Raw genomic sequence first — 18,984 nt, 5'->3', positions numbered from 1 at the left:
TGGCTAACTTGTCTAAATCCATAACGGTCGTCTAGTGCTGCGTGTATACACCCGAACGCCGGTCTCCGCGTTTGGGGTGTTACCGGCGGATCCTGGCAGGCTCGCCAGATTGTGATGAGGAAACAACAACAAACTTGCCGGTTTCCCAGTTGGGCCCAGGATCCTTTAATAATGACACGGCAGACGGGAGCTTGCTACACGAAACACAGACTTTAACAGACACGCTAACAGGATACAGACGATTTACATACACATGTACGTGGCCTATAGTTCGGAAGTTGTCCTTCCATGTAAAGCACGTGCCTATCACTCATGCTTCAACACTCGCCCGTGTGCATCGTCGTTGCGGTGCCCGTGACGGTGGTTGTGACGGTGGAGCGTCCTTGTGGCTACGTCGCTGCTGTCGCGCCGCACCTTGTCGCGACGCGGAAGCAAGAGGAAAACAGCAGGCCGGTAGAACACCAGGCCACTGCTGTAGCTGGCCAGTAACGCCTGGCCTGTAACGCCTCGGCCGCTATAACGTCGGGCTCGGTCGGCGGACAGGTAGCTCAGGCGCCCCGGTGGCCAGCAGGAAGCACTGCACCAGGCCGCTATCACAGCAGGCCGCTGGTACACAGGAGAGCAGAGCCACGAGCGGGATCCACGACCAGGTCCACACGGTAGCAGGACGCCCGGTCGCCAGTCCTCGGGCTCGCTCAGCAGGCTGGTAGCTGGTAGCTCAGGCGTCCCGGTCCAAGCAGGAAGCACTGCACCAGGCCGCTATCACAGCAGGCCGCTGGCGCGCAGGAAGGCCCAGCCACGAACTGGATCTCCGACCAGGTCCGCACGGTAGCTGGACACCCGGTCGCCGGTACCCGAGCCTTGAACCGCCGTTTTCCGAGCTTGCGTTCGAGGCTTGCTTGCTTGCTTGCTTGCTTGATCCTCATCCGTGGCGCTTACCCACTACGGGGGATTGGCCAAGAAGCCGGCGGTTAAAGGTTAAACGGAAGGGGGAGATGGAGAAAAAAAAGAAAAAAAAAGAAAAAACTAGACGGAAAACTAAATCAGGGTGAAGTATAGTGTTTATGATAATTTGGAAAGAGATTTACAGGGCAGAGACAGAATTGAAATCATTGTAATTGTATAAAAACAGCACAAAAATTTTGGTGGTATTAGAATAATTTCGAAACACCAATTAGCGATTTAATGAGTTATACAATTATTTATTTCGAGAAATAACTGGATAGTCTTCTTGTGTCACAGATATAGTCACAGAGGGCCACGCAGATGTTCCTGTGGCTAAAGCCCACTGAAGAAGCCCCGAAGGAGAGGATATTTTCAGTAGTTAGTGAAATACCCAATTTACGGAATGAAAATTCGAATTTCTTCCTCTCATTCCTAAAGCGATGACAAAATAATAGAAAGTGGTCAATGTTTTCGGGTTCCTGGCAGGTAGGACACAGAGGGGACGGTGCCAGACCGGACCTGTGTAGGTAAAAATTTAATGGTGGGATTCGGCAGCGTAATTTTGTTACGGAGATCTCTAATTTACGTGTGGGGCACCATTTATTGTCCCACGAAAAGGACAAATGATTAAATTCCGACATTTGGATTTTCAGTTTTGTAGAATCTTGTAAGAGGGAAAATTTTCTAAACCTAGCCGCAGTGACATAAGCCGAACTAGGCATGACAGACATAACTGGTCCATCAAGAGATATCCGCGCAAGTGTGTCAGCCATTTCATTTAAGAATATACCACGATGGCCTGGAACCCATACCAATCGTACCAAACTTAAGTTAGGAGGGGTTAACAATTTAAATGTATTGGTTACAGTAGTGTCTGCAGATGAAGTGAGCGATGTACATACGGACAGTGAATCAGTCACTATAACCACTGTTGAGTAATTTGAAGGAAGTTTCCGCAGAGCTAAGATAATCGCTGCTAGTTCAGCCAAAAATATGGGTGTGAAATCCGGAAGGCGTACTGCATAAGACCAGGATAGTGATTCGGAGAAAATACCCACACCCGCTTTCTCTTCATTCATTGACGCGTCAGTCGCGATCACGTGATCTATTCCTAGTTGCGTTAAATGATCTTGTAACATGCCGTTTAAGTATGTAGTGGGCAGGAGTTTGGCATTTGATGGAAATATATCGTCAAATTCAATCATTATATTAGGTAAGGGTTTGTCTGAGCAAGCGATCTCACGTATATTAACATTTAATGGATCGAGCTCAGCTTGTACAAACAAAACTTGAGGTCGAAGTAGGCGGGACCAATGCTCTTCGAAAAATGCCCTCATTTCCCTAATAAATACAAATTGTGATCTTCTCAAAGAAGATGCATAAATGTTTAAATATGTTTTTACCGTTAGAATGCGGAATCTGCAGGGAAGTGTAGGCAGTCGTGCTTCTTGATATAAAACATTGTTGGCTACAAATTTTGGCAAACCGAGACAATTCCGAATTGCCTTTCCGCTCTAGAAGAACCAGGGGGTTTATTTTGTACGCTGGCCCACCAGAGAATAGCACGCATCCAAATTCCAATATCGGACGAACATACATACGATAAATCATCATTAAAGTGTCTCTGCGTAGCCCAGAGCGATGTCGGCCAAGTTTGCTTATCATGCCAACCACGCGTGTCGCCCTAGATTTAACATGATCGATGTGATTTCGCCAGCTCAGGTTTGTGTCGTATATTACACCGAGATATTTGATAAAGTCAACTTGCGGAATAATTTCCTGATGATATTGGAGAGAGATATTAAGTGGTACATTCAATGGAAACACAATCAAAGCGCTTTTGTTAACATTGAGCGACATTCGAATATTCGCAAACCAGGCTTCAAGTGTTCCCAAGTATGACTGTAGTGTACTCTGTAATGAGTGAATATCACTCGCAGACGCATAGAATGCTATGTCATCTGCATAGACATATACTTGTACACCACCGCACAATGGGATTGAACTTAGTAAAATGTTAAACAAAATAGGAGAAAGGACAGATCCCTGGGGAACTCCTCTTGTTTGACTATATTTTTGTGTCACCAAGCCACGCTGAGAACAATAAAATTTTCTATCCTTTAAAAATTCATGTATCCAATTGATAATATATCGAGGGAAATCCATGCTATTTAAAACGTTTAGGAGTATGACATGTTCTACACTATCGTAGGCTTTAGCTAAATCAAGGGTCACTAAAGCTGCATACTGCCGCCTGTGCCGTGCAAGCTTAATGCGTTCCTCTAAATCGACATGGGCGCACCATATCGAACATCCGGGCTCTAAATCCAATCTGACATGGGCTCAATAATGTATTATCCGTTAAAAATTTCATAATACGAATGTGTAATACCCTTTCTATTAATTTCACAACATTTGAGGTTAATGCGATTGGTCTGATATTATCTGGGTCCAATCCTGCTCCTTGGTTTTTGAGCAGGGGGATTATTTTTGCGAGTTTCCAGTCAGGAGGAATCCATGCGTTCATGAGGGAGTAGTTAACGATATTGGAGAGGTCTCGTGGGGAGAGGTCAAACAATATTTTTAACATGCCTGATGTAATGCGATCTGGACCTGGAGCTGTGCCAGGGAGCAGCCGAATAACGTGCTGAAGTTCTTCCATTGATACCTCTATAAAATCATCCCCTGATAGAACCCCTACGAAGTTTACTTGCAGCCGAGTTGTAAAACGCTCTTCTAAGGCTTTTGCGATCTTATTTAATGATTCTAATAATTCTTCTGGTGGCAAAACCACTGAATCAATATTTATGGGCACTGGAAAGGCCTTACGAGAGCGAAGAAACCTAAATAATGCTTTTTTATTATCACTTTTCGATAAAAAGTTGTACCGTTTCTCATCATACTTATCTTTCGCTAAGGAAACTGTTCTTTTAAACGTAGCAGCAGCATATTTATAATTACTCCAATTAGTAGGGCACTGATTGGAAATAAGTTTCTTCCATGCAGCTTTTCTGCGTCGATAATCTCGTGCGCAATCACTATTCCACCATGGACAATCAATGCGCTCTTTTGTTGATGATACTACAAATTCTGATTTTTTAATAGTACCCTTCAAAATTGCACTAAGACTCATCGCTTTAATATCTGTTTCCATATCTGTTCTAGAAGCCAAGGTTGACTGTAAATTGTTTTTAAATTTTGAATAGTCCACGAAAGTATGCGTATGTGTATTTAAAGAAATGAGGGGGTTGTTAATTTCAATGACAATCGGGCGGTGGTCACTACTAGTGGCGGCATCCACCACAGTCCAAGAAGAAATGGAAATGCCTGAGCTAGAAAATGTCAAATCTAGGACAGATCGCGACTGCGAACGCACGAAAGTGGCAACTTTAGCATTTAAACATGTGAAATTTTTAACATTAGCCCAATCCCATAAACGTTTTCCAGATGAGTCTGTGCGGAAGCCCCATGACACATGATGTGAGTTAAAGTCACCCGCAAGCAATATGTTCTTTTAGCAGTATGTTACTGCGACATCAAGTGGGCGTACGTTTTGCACTCCAGCGGGAAAGTAGGAGTTAATTATAGAGAGCGGGGCGCAACCCGGAATAGTTATTTCTAATATTAAGATTTCACATTCGGAAGATAGGGTATGATGCGAAATTTTTGCTTTATGACAGAATTTAGACGAAATGAAAAAAGCTAATCCGCCACCTCGTGAAGGCCTATCCAATCGAAAACACTTGTAATTGTTTAAATGAAAGTCTTGGTCAGCGGACAAACAAGTTTCTTGCAATAGTATAACGTCTGGTGATTGTTGGGAGATTAAATATAATAAATCTGTAGTTGCAGAAAGTATAGATCGGCAGTTCCACTGCAGTATCCTTAGGCACCCTATGTTGACGGTATACAAGCAGCCGCAACTGCTTGGTCCAGGATACTGTCTTTTAGAAAGTCAGTCCTCGTAAGTGATTCTTTTACACACTTTTTTGTTTTAGAGTTGGGAGAACGAGGCATTTTGTTGTTAGGCGATCTTGTGCGTTTAAGAACTCGAGTGCCCATATCTACATCTGGATTGCCTAGAGAGTCTGAATCGGAATGGCATCAACCTGAGCGGAAGTCGAAGGGCGTACTGAATCGTGACTGTTAGAAGGAAGAGGTGTCTGATTTAGGTGATGTTGCAAGTAGGGCGGCCGTATTTTGTGCACTGTTTGTTAGTGTCTGAGATATACCAGCCAATTGCGTTGATATTACTGAAGCCAAAGATTCAGAGAGATTTAGTAGAATTTTTTCTAATGCCTTTTCCATCGCTTTTTCTATTGCTGCTGTAATTGCCTGGGGCAGTGACTGATCCATGCCGAATGACTGACGGGCTGTTACACCGGCATAACCCTGGGTCCTGCTCTGAATTTCTTCAAGAGCTTCTCGACGAGAGCACCGTCTCCTCTCAATTATTTCAATCACCTGGATTTCTTTGGATCTGGCAGGGCAGTTGGAGTAGTCTGCAACATGATTCGCATTGCATAAACAGCATGACTGCTCCTGAGACGTGCAATCGTTGGCATCATGTTCTTCTCCGCATAATCGGCATCGAGCAATTGAACGACAGGCATTAGCGCTGTGTCCATACCGCCAGCACTTGAGACATTGTAGTGGTCGTGGAGCTAAGGGTTCAACCCTGTAGATTAACGGCCATGCCTTTATCTCTGATGGGCGAGCCGTCCCTGCAAATGTCGCTATGATTGTTTCTGTAGGGACCCTCTTATTATCTACAAGTCTGGTACAGCGGTACACGGAAACTACACCTGCTGCAGAAAATATCTCTAGGATTTCTTGAGGAGTTAAGCTTATGTCCACACCGCGGACTAGGCCTTTGCAGCAAGCTAGATGAGGAGGGATGAAAGATCTCACCGGCTGCGTGGCAAAGTTAGTGCACTTGAGTAGATCCTGTACACAGGTCTGGTCTGGTGAACAGCAAAGGATTCCCCCACGTCCAAACTGTCTGACCTCGGTGATCTGCTGAAAGTGGGATGAGATAGCTCGAAGTTCTGATTGAATAACCTTGGGGTTCTTCATACGGATAATTCCTCCATTGTTAGGTACCAAAGCCACAGGAACGCTACTGGCTCCACTGCGAAGAAACCATTCCACCGGTAGATCCTGAGGGGGAATAGAAGCAGACCAGAGGGTAGCCCTCTGGCCTGGAGATGAGACAGACATCACCTTATCAATAACCACCACTGTCTCTCAAGGGGATTAGAACAAAACAAAAAAAGGTAAGAAAAGTAACCGCCGGCTACTTGTCAGCAAACCCGGATGAGGACCGGATCAGGGCACACCAAGGCAGCGTCCTTCGAACGGGCGGGTTCGGCTTGAGAGTGGCCGAAAGATCGCGTTTCTCGCACCACCACCACCAGAGGAAAGGTCGATGCTTGCTTCTCGTTCTTCGTTCGAGGCTGCCGCTCGCTCTCACGCTCTGCGTGCTCTCGTTCCACTTCTTTGTTCATGGCACGTGGTGGTCTTCTTCCATTATCATCACCACCAATGCCCTTCTTGGTGCTGCCATACAATCACCAACACTTCAAGCTGGCTTGTCACGCTCTTTGTTTTGGCACCGCCACACTCCACTATCCACATCATCACACCCACACACTCAGAGCTGTTCCGACCCCCTCCCCCCCCCCCTCTTCTCTACTCCCACCACCCGTGAAGCTGTTGCATGTTGAACATGCACTCCATAGGCGACGAGCATTATTATCCGACCCGAAAGAAAAACCATGTGCGGAAAGTGCCAACGCCAGGCTACACCCCGTTGGAGCCTCCACTACGTTGTGACTACCGAAGCGCTCGCTGTCGTTGCTCGTTAGTCACATGATGCAGTACTTCGCATCAACGCTCCTATAAGGCGGCGCCATGCTTGTCAAGAAAACATATTTTCTCGTTGACGCCGAACGTCACATCCGTTACAGGGTGTTCATCGTGGACCCCGGCATAAAACACTTTCGTGTTAAAAACGCGCTCGGCCCGCCCGATTCCCTTCGGCAGAGGAACACTCCATGGAGGAACGTAGGATCACGCTTCAATGACGCCGTAAGCTACCACGTTACATCCATTTCGGCTAATAGAGCTCAAGGTTTCGCATTTCTGGCTTACGTTGACAAATGCCCCCAGGAGGCTGGAGCATAACCAGACGTGTTGCGAAAGAATTTAGGTAACACGCTGCTGATTTTATGCTATCTCGACTTTAAGCAAAGTTTCTGACCTTGCTATCTCTTCTGCCCGAAGTGGACACAGCAACACTAGATAGCATCATAGATGTTCTACAAAAATGGTGGAGGGGGTGGGCGAAATATGTGATGAAGTTATTAAGTAGCTCCAGATTTTACTGTTCATTCCTGCATCCGTAGCCTCAAGCGAGCGCTCAGTCAGTACTTCACGTCGAATCAAAACGTACCGCCGCAGCCGTATGACACAAAGCAGACTAATGCATCTTCTACATGTCCACAAGGGTAGGACCGCGGAAGTGGTGCTAGCCGAAATAATCAAAGAGTTTGTTAACAGGACGACTGAACGGGCAGCCACGCTTGGCTTCACATGATGGCGCACCGTCCAGCAGATTAAAAAAACATTCTTGTGTATGAGCCGAAGGAGAAGTAAAAGTGCGGGTTTCTAATTTTGTGCATCATGTTTAATATGGTTTATATGTATATATTGTTGCGAATAGTTGGGAAGAAATTATTTTATTTACAGGAGATGGAGGACGATCGTAGCACAGTCAGGCCTCGAAAGCTCTTCGTTCTCTTCGTCTTCTCTTCTTTCTTTCGTACCTACCTTTCATATCTCCGTTACATTTCCCCGCAAGCACACGAAGCCCGTGGGTCGAGTCAGGATGGACAAACAGGGTGGAAAGGCTTCAAGAGAGCAATATAAGTCACCTGCGTTCTGCATGATCGCCGACGATTGCACAGGAGGCGAGCTATTACGTAAGTGAGTTCGCTCAGGTGGTCCACAACTACAAATGAGCCTGAATATTGTGACAAGAGCTTATGGCACAATCGACGCTTGCGTTGCGGTGTCCAAAGACGGACCAAGTCATTTTTTTCGAACGATAACTGTACGTGACGGTCTTCGTATCGCTATTTCGAACGACTTTGCGAGGCCAGAGTACGAAGACGAGCTATTCGACGGGCTTATTCAGCAAGACACAAAGTCTTTGATACAGAATCGTCGTTGTGGAGAACAAAGTGTAAGAAAGTGCCCAGAGGGCTTCGCGGTAACCTTGCATACAGGAGATAAAATGGGCTCTATACTTCGTCATTTCGTGTTTCGCCGTGTTGTATGCGTAAGTGATGAAGTGAACGAGTAACTTGTTTTGTAGAGCAACTTATCACGGACAGTAAAGCGACCGATGCATTGGGAAGTACGGGCGGCGACAAAAAGCGGATCGAGGGTAAAATCATTCCGTTGTTCTCGCTGAAAGTCTGCCACGTCAGGGAACGTACAAGTAACAGCAGCGAGACAGTTGCCAAAATTCTAAGCACCGCAGTCGGTAGTCGCAAGAGGAACCCGAGAGAGGCAGTCTGCGTCAGCTTGACGACGACCACTCTTGTGCGATACCACAAAGTCGTATTCCTGAAGGCGCAGCGCCCAACGTGAGAGGTGACCAGAGGGATAATGCAAACCGACCAGCCAGCATAAAGAATGATGATCGGGGATATTCTTGAATGGTCTACCGTAAAGATAATACTGAAACTTCTTTATGGCGAAAACAGCGGCCAGGCATTCCTGCTCCGTAACCGTATAATTGCCTTCAGATTTGCTCAGGCAACGGCTGGCATATGCGACAAGTTCTGTGCCACTGTGACTTTGTACAAGCACCGCTCCTATCCCGATTTCACTAGCATCAGTGTGAACTTCAGTCGGGCCAGATGGATGGAAGTGACGCAGGAGGGGTGCTGACGTTAGTGTAAACTTCTGTTGAGAGAATGATGCGTCACACTCTGGTGTTCAATTGAAGGCGCATATTGTCGCACAATACTTGTAAATCGGTAAACAATGTCGGCAAACCGGGGAACAAACTGACGCAAATACGAACATAGGCCAATGAATGAGCGAAGTTCTCGTGCTGACTGCGGTGGCTTGAGGGAGCTCACCACTTTAATCTTATGAAGATCAGATCTGACGCCATCCTTGTCGACTAAGCGCCCCAGGAGCAGTGTTTGACGTTCGCCAAACCGACACTTTTTTAGTATAGAACCAGTCCAGCTTTCTTGTGGAGAACAAGGCTGAGGCGTTCGTTATGTTCTTCGAACCTGCGGCTAAAGATTACAACATCATTGAGGTAACACATGCATATTTCCCACTTTAGACCACGTAGTACTGTGTCCATGAATTTTTCGAAGGTGGCAGGAGCATTGCAAAGGCCAAAATGCATAACAATAAATTCGAATAGGCAATATGTAGTCACGAAAGCGGTCGTTTACTTGTCGTTAGGGTCCATAGGTATTTGCCAATACCCCGATCGCAAATCAAGTGTTGAGAAATATAAAGCAGCGTGTAAGCAATCGATGACGTCATCGATTTGCGGTAGCGGATAGACATCCTTCTTGGTAACTGCGTTTAGACGTCTGTAATCCACGCAGAATCTCCAGGAGCCATCCCTTTTCGGACAAGGATTACTGGGACTGCCCATGGACTGGACGACTCTTGAATGACACCTTTGTTCATCATCTCCTTGACTTGCTCTGCAATAACTTTGCGCTCGGAAGATGACACTCGGTAGGGATTCTGGTGGATGGGGTGTGCTGAGCCAGTATCTATTCTGGGACGAGCGCGGGACGACCGTAAATGAAGGGGTGCATCTCCATGTGTGAAAAAAATTACATTATGGGGTTTTAGGTGCCAAAACCACCATTTGATTATGAGGCACGCCGTAGTGGGGGACTCCAGAAATTTGGACCACCTGGGGTTCTTTAATGTGCACCTAAATCTAAGTACACGGGTGTTTTCGCATTTAGCCCCCATCGAAATGCGGCCGCCGTGGCCGGGATTCGATCCCGCGACCTCGTGCCCAGCAGCCCAACACCACAACCACTGAGCCATGTGTGAAGTCGAATGCAGCCTCATGCCTGGAAAGGACCTGTACCAGTGCTTGCCGTTCAAATGTACAATAAGAATTGCTAATCATACCAAGCATTAGGTCTTCAGAATGGCGATTATCGCAAGGAGAACAAGCTGTACTGACGTCCGCAGTTAGTGCCGCTATTGAGCTGCATGCGGCTTCATCGAAGAGAGCGATTTTCATACCGCGAGGATGGACAACAGGCGTGGCGAAACAGTTCAGCGCCCACAATGTGGCGACTCCTTCCGTCATGCACAAGTATATTTTTCTTAGCACAGTGAATGCGGAGAGGCCTAACTACAAGGTCAACACAATCAGCGTCAACAGTAGTTGCAGAAACACGACCGGTCGTCAGGCACCACGATGGTGCAATCACTTCATCAAGAATACTGAGTGTGTCTGTGTCCCTGTCTTCGCCACGCGAGCTTTGTTCTGAATGTGCTGATATAAATAACTTGTTCAACGATATTTCGCCACAACCATAGTCCACGGAAGCGCCACATTGTTCCAGAAAATCGATACCAAGAATAATATCGCGTGAACAACGAGAAATAACAAGGAATTCCGACACAAACACTTGCCCAGCCAACAAGACACTCAAAGCACAAACACCAAGGGGATGAAGCCACTCGCTGCCTACTCCACGAAAGGTAATACCGCAGTTCCAAGACAACATAACTTTGTGGCCTAGACGGTTTTTGAAAGCGAGGCTCATCACAGACACAGTCGACCCGGCATCAACTAACGCCATGGTCGGTATTCCGTCAATCAACACATTCAATTTGTTTTTGAGCATCACAACAGGCAGATGTATTTCTTGCAAAGACCGTCCAGCGACCTCACCGCCATTGGCCGAGGATGCTAGTTTCCCGGCGGCGGTGAGGAAGAATGGCGCCGAGGGGCGGAGAGCGACGGGGACGGTTATTTGGTGGCGTCAAACTCCGCTCAGATGCTGTCGAGTCGCTGCATTTGGTCTTGTGCGAGAAGCTGTCCGTTGGAAGCAAATCGGTCGTCCGCAAGTAATATGAAGTGCGGGTTCCGGGTGGCGAGAACATCGGTGGTGTCCTTCGTGATTGACGGCCTTGGCGACAATACCGAAATATATGTCCTGTGGAACCGCAGTTGTAGCACACGGGAGGGTCGCGGTTCACACAATCTTCCTCGAAACGAATGCAAGGCTGCTGTGGGTGGTGAGAAAGTTCGTTGTCACGTGGATAACGTATCTCTGCTGCTCGCTGAAACCCGTTATATCGGTCATAAGTCACGTCGTGGTAAAAGGGTCGGTGGTGTTCTTGTCGCGGCCTGACAGACGTCACAGGGCCTTGGGCGTAAAAACGTGGCTGTTCTCGTTGTGGATGAGCGCCATAAGTAGAGCCTCTGCCGTAGAGACGTGGCTGCTGTCGAAGCGCGAGTTCATAATCCTCAATGCCCCTCGCCGCAGGATACGGGGAGAAGGAGGCAACGTTTGGCGCGAAATCTGGTGGCAGGCGGAACCTATAAGTGCCTGGGTGTGTCACTTGCGCGTGCAGGCTGAGCTCTTCCCGGACTGTTACGGAACTGTTACTAAACTTCCCGGAACCGTTAGGAAGAATTGTGAAGAAATGGTTTTAAATGCGAAGCATTTCTTGGCGAACATTTGCTACTTTGACAGTATCTATCTAGCCGCTTACGTCTTTGTGCTCTCATGATCGTTTCGTTAACTTGGTATGTACCAAAATTGGCATACTATGACAAGAGTATATGACGAACATAAATGATATGTCATGACATGCGTTTCATGCAGATCATGACAATGACCCAGTGTCACGGAGCGGCATAGTTCGAGTCATCGACCCACCGAATAAAGCAGGAGACACACGGTACGATTCGGCGTCCGATCCGACGTGCGGCGATGCATGCTCCGGCATGCGGCATACGACGATTCGGGGCACACGGGTCGTGTATCCGAACGAGCGACCGGCGCGTAAGCTCCGCCCAGATCCTGCGCCCCAGCTTGTACGCTCGGAAGACTTCATATCCTCGTCGATAAATACAAAATAAACAATTTTGTGCAATGCGTCTTCGCTTTACGTCAACACTATCACTAAAATTGTGTCTTTGCGAGTGACAAAACACTTCGCAACGGTGTGTTGTCCACTGACGGCTCCGCTGACAGCGAGCGATAGGGCCGGTAGGCCTAGCTCGGCGGACAACACGGCCGACGGCTCTTGCAATCCAGCCCGAGCTCATCGAAGTGCGCTTATTCTTGCCAACATGATTACAATGTACACTTAGGTTACCCATAATTAAATACAATTGGATTACTCGACGCCGTCGACGCGAAGGGCAAGCGTGGAAGCTAAGCGAGCAGCCTCGCACATACGGTCGGTGTGTGCTGTCTACCTGCGAAATGCTGTCGCATCGCGGCTCCCGGCCGATCTCGCTAATAGCTGAGTGCTAGTACTAGGCGCTGCCTTGCAAAACAGGCACACGTTCGAGATGATTTCATCGAACTGGTAACTATTTCGTGTCAGAAACGAATTGTAGCAATGCTGCTGCAGTCGGCAAGAAAAAAAAAAAAAGGCGGCGAGAAATCGGCCCGCCGGCGCCGCCTCTCTGGACGGAACGTCAGACAACGTCACATGCCAGGCGCGCTGTCATTGGCTTCGGCCAAACGACGTTGCGGTTGTCGGACGCGTCGGGCGGTGAAAATCTGTCTAGTTTGTCGCACGCCGGGCATCCGATCTGGAACTTCGGCACGGCAAAACGCCTCGGTTGCGGTTGCCGTGCCGGAGCGTCGGAAGCCGGTTGGGGCGCCGAATCGGACTGTGTGTCTCCCGCTTAACGGCCGCCAAAAACGTCGTGGTCCCATGGTGCGGCATATAGTTCCGAGATAGCGACACGCCGATTAACGGGCGTCAAAAAAGCCGTGGTCCCATGGTGCGGCCTATAGTTTCGACATAGCGACACGCCCATTAACGGACCCAAGTGTGTGCGTGCGCGTCCGTGTGGTGCAGTGCGGGGGCGCGACCTTGGACAGCGAGGGGGGAATCTACCGTTCCCTCACCCCGGATTAAACGGAGCGCGGCCAAGACTTTTGGGAGGAGGCATGAAATAATTAGGTGAACTCTGCATACATGCAGTTCCCCGACACAGGGAACTAGGAAAAGGAGAGGCTATTTAAGCGCAGGTTTTTCGCCCTGCTAATAGGTCTAGAAGCTGAACCTATGAGCTGCTGAGAAGCCGTCGGGGGGCTAGTGCCGTCCAGTATCGCCTGGGCCACCTAGCCGCGTCGGAACTCCAAGTAACTAGATGACGTACGAGACGACAAACCAGCGTCTGCAACGAAGCTCATGGTAGTTCGCCTCAAGTTAGCTCAACCTGCTTGAGGGAAGTCATCAGATCTAGACTCCCGGGAAATCCAGCTCAGCAATCGCATCCACTTCAAAAATATCGGCCCGCCAGCATTCTTCGGGGAAGCTCTGCGCGCCGACTTCACGGTTTATGGAATTGCTGCTGCTGCCCGGCCACGCGTATGACATCGTTGTTTTCTTTTAAACTTTCTTTACTTTTGAACTTTATTTTAGTGAACTACTGTTAATTGTATTCTTGGATATTTTATGCACGTCCTTTTTGATGTTTATATCCACCGTTAATTGCTCGTCATATTATTTGTCTTCATCATTGTGTTATACTAAGTTCAGGTGTGTTAGTCTTTGCTGTGTACTTTTTAATTGTTTTATTTTATTAATTTGTGTATATTTATCAGCCAATAAATATCTTGTTTTTTTACTCCCGACTCTGGCTCTTTCACTGTGTTCGCTCGAGTACGGAACGACCAACCGGCTTGTATACCCCGTCGATCGACTTCGCGCCGCCGACGAACGGGTGACATCCGTGACACCCAGCGAAAAAGATTAACACTGAAAAACCATTGAAATGGGTTCGGACGGGGGTACTAAGTGAAGGAAGCACTAAAGAATGCTGGTAGAAGTCATAGTCATGAGCATGACTCTGCATAAATGACAATGACTCAGCGACAAAGGATTAGCACTCAAAGGAAGGAGGAAGGAAAATAAGAGGCGAAAGGCAGAGAGGTTAACCAGGTTAAGTGTCCGGTTGGCTACTCTACGCTGCGGGATGGGGCAGAAAAGATTAGAAAACAAGAGAAGATTAAATAGAAGAAAAACAAAGAAAAAAAACACATCTGTCCGCACAATTCTATAGTTTTTCATGAAGTCCTGTATCTTTTAAAAAGCGTAATAGCGCTTTTAAAGCAGTTCGTTCCGACGTCGGCTGGGACCAGGGACCCAGAATTCTGGCTTCCGTAAGGGGACGGCTGTCTATCTTGTCTAGCGTGGTTCTGAGGACTTTCCTTTGTGCACTAAAACGACGACAATCACACAGAAGATGTGCTATAGTCTCTTTGCACCCTCAAGTTTCACAATCTAGACTTGTGGCCATTCCCATCAGGTAGGAGTACGCGTTGGTGAAAGCTACTCCAAGTCTTAGGCGACAAATGAGAGTTACCTCCCGTCGTGGTAAGCCATGTGGAAGGCGGACCTTCAGATTAGGATCCAGGGAACAGAGGCGCTGGTTCAGTCCGTTGAATTCCAGTAGGCTAACTTTAGCTCGCGAGCAAGCGCACGGAGCTTTCGTGCAGCGTCTGTTCTGGACATAGGGATAGCGACGCAATCGGTACTGGTATGTGAAGATCGAGCGGCTGCGTCCGCTTGCTCGGTTCCAAAGACACCACAGTGACTTGGAAGGCATTGAAAGACGATGTCATGTCCTTTGTCAACTGCCTGATGGTAAATTTCGCGTGTGTCCGCGACAAGGCGTTCGTGGGGTCCACGGCGTAGTGCAAAGAGCAAACTCTGGAGGGCGGCCTTGGAATCGCAGTAGATAGACCATTTCGGGGGCGGTTCCTGTTCGATGAATTTCATCACTGCACACAGAGCTGTAAGTTCGACAGCCGTCGTCGATGTCAAGTGCGATGTCCGGAATTTTATTACTGTAGATTTTGCTGGGACAAATACTGCAGCTGCTGAACTGGAGTGCATGACCGGGATCATCTGTGTAAACATGTAAGCGGCCACTGTGGACCTCATGTAGTAGCAATAATGCTGCCTGCTTCAATGCTGCTGACGGCATTTGTGCCTTCTTCTTTACGCCTGGAATGGTGAGGCATATTCGAGGTGAATGCAGAGACCACAGTGGCAACGAAGGCCATGCTGCAGGGACGTAATTCGATGGTAGCGATGCTCCGTGTATAGTCAGGAGACGGCTAAAACTCGTATGCGGCCTAGATGTTGGCAGGCAAGCAAGGTGGTGAAAGGGCGTCCTTGCGACATGTCGAATGTGCACTCTTAGAGCGTCGACTGCAGAGTACGTTGATACAGGGTGGTCACGTGCTATGGCGATGTGGCCGCTGTGGATGCACACTTAAGCACTCAAAAACCACTGAAATGGTTTCGGACATGGGTACTAAGTGAAGCAAACACTAAAGGATGGCTGTAGAAGTCATAGTCATGAGCATGACTCAGCAAAAATGCCAATGACTCAGCTAAAAAATATTGACACTCAAAAATCATTGAAATGAGTTTGGACGTGGACACTAAGGGAAGGAAACACTAAAGGATGATGGTAGACATCATAATCATGGGCATGACTCAGCAAAAATGACAATGACTCAGTGAAAAATATTAATACCCAGAAACCACTAAAATGGGTTCGGAAGTGGGCATTAAGTGAAGGAAACACTAAGGGATTGTAATAGAAGTCATAATCATGACCATGACTCAGCAAAAATGAGAACGACTCAGCGAAAGAAAGATTAGCACTCAGAACCAATGTAATGGGTTCGGATGTGGTACTAAGTGAAGAAAAAGGCTAAAGGTTGATGGTCGAAGTCATATTCATGAGCATGACTAAGGCTTTCGCCTTAAGGTCTCTTAGGTCTAGCTAAAGGGACTCCGGAGGACTCATGGCATGAATGCCATGACATGCGTGTCATATAGGTCATGAAAGAGCCACCTACGTCTTGGTGCTCTCATGGTCGTTTCGTTAACTTGGTAGGCTCCCCGCACACTGATTCGCATAACATCGATTCCCACAAGGCGTGTGATCTGCCGGATTATTATTTACAGGAGATGGGCGATGATCGTAGCGCAGTCCGGCCTCGAAAGCTCGTCCTCTTCGTCTTCTTTCTTATGTACCTGCCTTTCGAATCTCCGTTACAATATTGTATGTATGTATGTATGTATGTATGTATGTATGTATGTATGTATGTATGTATGTATGTATGTATGTATGTATGTATGTATGTATGCATGCATGTATGTATGTGTGTGTGAGTGTGTGTGTGTGTGTGTGTGTATGTATGTATGTATGTATGTATGTATGTATGTATGTATGTATGTATGTATGTATGTATGTATGTATGTATGTATGTATGTATGTATGTACGTAGGTATGTATGTATGTATGTATGTATGTATGTATGTATGTATGTATGTATGTATGCATGTGTGTGTGTATGTATGTATGCATGTATGTATGTATGTATGTAGTGGTGGCATGGAGCAGAGGTAGAGCACCATGCCTCAAATCTGAAGGTCGTAAGTTCGAATCCTCCTGCCGACCACTGCATTTTCAGGCATGGAGTGGCGCCTGACACCGGCAAAATTTGCCGAGAGCTATTGGGGCTATAATACTCCAGGTGCAACCAAATTAGGAAGGCCCACTCAGCTTCAGGAAAGTCACTCATTCATCAGAACAGGAATTGGCCTCCCTGGTGCAGTATTCGGCCACTACCTCCCTCATGACTCCGACAATTAACCCATGGCCCTCAGTTCCCAGTGGCTGCGGAGCACCTGACCAAGGCGGCGGTCAGACCTGCTACGCGGCAGAGGGTGCTAAGAATCTCTGGGTCCGGACAGGCTGCCACTGGAAACTGAACCTGGCAGCGTTCAACACGCGCACCCTTTCGAGAGAGGCTTGCTTAGCAGGGCTGTTTGATGAATTATGAGGCATGGTCTGGGATATTATTGGCCTTAGTAAGGTTAAAAGAAAAGGGGAGGTTTATACAGTGCTGACTAACGGCCACGTACTCTGCTACAGAGGTCTTCCAGATAAGAGAGAATTTGGAGTAGTATTTCTAGTCCATAAGGACATAGCAGGCAACATTAATGAATTCGGCAGCATTAATGAGAGGGCAGCAGTCGTCATAGTCAAGCTGAATAGGAGGTATAAAATGAAGGTACTACAAGCCTATGCCCCAACCTCCAGTCATGACGATGAAATAGAACAGTTTTATGAAGATGTTGAATTAGCGATGAGAAAGCTGCAAACTGAGCATACTGCTGTCATGAGCGACTTCAATGGAAAAGTGGGAAAACGCAGGCTGGTGAGCAAGCAATTGGTAACTAGGGCATCGATTCTGGGAACACTAGAGGAGAGATGTTGGTAGAATTCGCGGAAAGGAATAGGCTCCGAATAATGAATACCTTCTTCAGGAAGCGTAACAACAAGAAGTGGACCTGGAAACGCCCTAATGGAGAAACAAGACATGAAATAGATTTCATACTCTGCCAATCCCAGCATAGTGCAGGATGTAGAAGTGTTAGGTAGGAAAAAGTGCAGTGACCATAGGTTAGTGAGGTCTTAATTTGAAGAGAGAAGAAATAAAGTCAGTCATGAGGAAACAGTCCAACCTAGACGCAGTGAGAGTAAAAACAGACCAATTCATGCTGGTGCTCGCAAACAAATATGCAGCTTTAGAACAGGAAGATAAAGACAACATAGAGGTAAAAAATGAAACCGTAACTAGGCTCATTGTCGTTTTCAGGGTCGCGATAGTGTGATCCGCTCGCCTGTTGCTTTAAATCCGGAGGCCCAAGACACGAATCTTGTTCCTTTCTGGAAGCGTGCTGTCTTCTAATTGGAGGTGCAGGTTTGGCCTATTACGGTAGTTTCGTCCATGGACTCTGATCCATTCGGACTTTTCTGGTGCACAGGTTATGCCATACTCTGCCACGAGGGGTCGGACAGTGTTGATGGCTTCTTGCAGGGTGCTTTCTTTGTGGCCTGACGAGCCTTTGTGCATCCATAAGGTGATATCATCCGCATAGAGCGCGAATTTGAGGTCTTGGATTTGACGTAATCTTCTTGCTAAATTGTTCATGGCAATGTTAAACAAAAATGGCGAGAATATAGCTCCCTGTGGAGTTCCTTTGTTGGGGAGGTTTAGCTTGGGTGATCGTATATCTTCCAATCCTATCGTGGCAGTCCTGCCAGTTAGGAAGGATTTTGTGTAGTCAAAAGTTTTCTTTCCACACCCCATTTTTTTTCTAGTTCCTCCATGATGAGCTTATATAGTGTCGAATGCGCTCTTTAGGTCTAAAGCCACCACTATGTTTTCTTCTCCAGTCGCCACGTTGTTAATTACTTCGTCTCTGAGTCTGAGGAAAACTTCCTGTGTCGCAAGATGTTTGCGGAAGCCATACATGTACAGCGACAGGAGGTTCTGTCTTTCGATATAATCGGCTAACCTCGTGAGTATCACTTTTTCAAACAGCTTCCGGAGACATGACGTAAGTGAGATTGGCCTCAGGCTTTGAATAGTTTTCTGTTTTCCCGGTTTAGGGATAAGGACTATGGTTGCTTCCTTCCATTGCTGTGGAATCGTACCAGTTTCTCATATGTCCTTGTTGAAGCAGTCTGCTAGTCGTACGAGTTAATCATTGCTGAGGTTGCGCAGCATTGCGTTGGTGATGCCGTCCTCTCCGGCTGCTGTGTTTCGTCTGATGTCCTGTGCTGCTGCATATAGTTCCGCAACCGTAACGGACGCATCTAGTGGATCGTTTGTTGGCCCTTTGTAGTTAAGAGATTCGACGCTATCACCCCCTGTTTTGATGTACTTGTCCCTGAGGGCTTGG

The 18,984-nt window shown here is 47.3% G+C and overlaps 1 protein-coding gene across 1 annotated transcript; it reads right to left on the bottom strand.

Moving 5' to 3' along the window:
* Positions 1-298: 298 nt before the first annotated feature.
* LOC125947039 (uncharacterized) lies at positions 299-6,290 on the bottom strand. Its single transcript, XM_049671323.1, has 2 exons — positions 5,857-6,290; positions 299-942 (listed from the first exon to the last, which is right to left on the bottom strand). Exons 1-2 carry the CDS (start codon positions 6,163-6,165, stop codon positions 763-765), a joined length of 489 nt encoding a protein of 162 aa, XP_049527280.1. The 5' UTR covers positions 6,166-6,290; the 3' UTR covers positions 299-762.
* Positions 6,291-18,984: the final 12,694 nt, after the last annotated feature.

This window comes from Dermacentor silvarum, chromosome 7 (genome assembly GCF_013339745.2).
Source record: "Dermacentor silvarum isolate Dsil-2018 chromosome 7, BIME_Dsil_1.4, whole genome shotgun sequence".
Classification (NCBI taxonomy): Eukaryota; Metazoa; Arthropoda; class Arachnida; order Ixodida; family Ixodidae; genus Dermacentor; species Dermacentor silvarum.
This window is presented reverse-complemented; position numbering and strand designations above follow the sequence as displayed.

What these genes read in the sequence shown, in the direction of transcription:
- LOC125947039 (XM_049671323.1), bottom strand. Translation starts at nt 6,165, where the DNA reads ATGTCTGTCTCATCTCCAGGCCAGAGGGCTACCCTCTGGTCTGCTTCT. An exon ending in CTAACTTTGCCACGCAGCCG is followed by an intron (nt 943 to 5,856) that starts GTGAGATCTTTC and finishes AATCCCCCGTAG; the next exon opens with TGGGTAAGCGCCACGGATGA.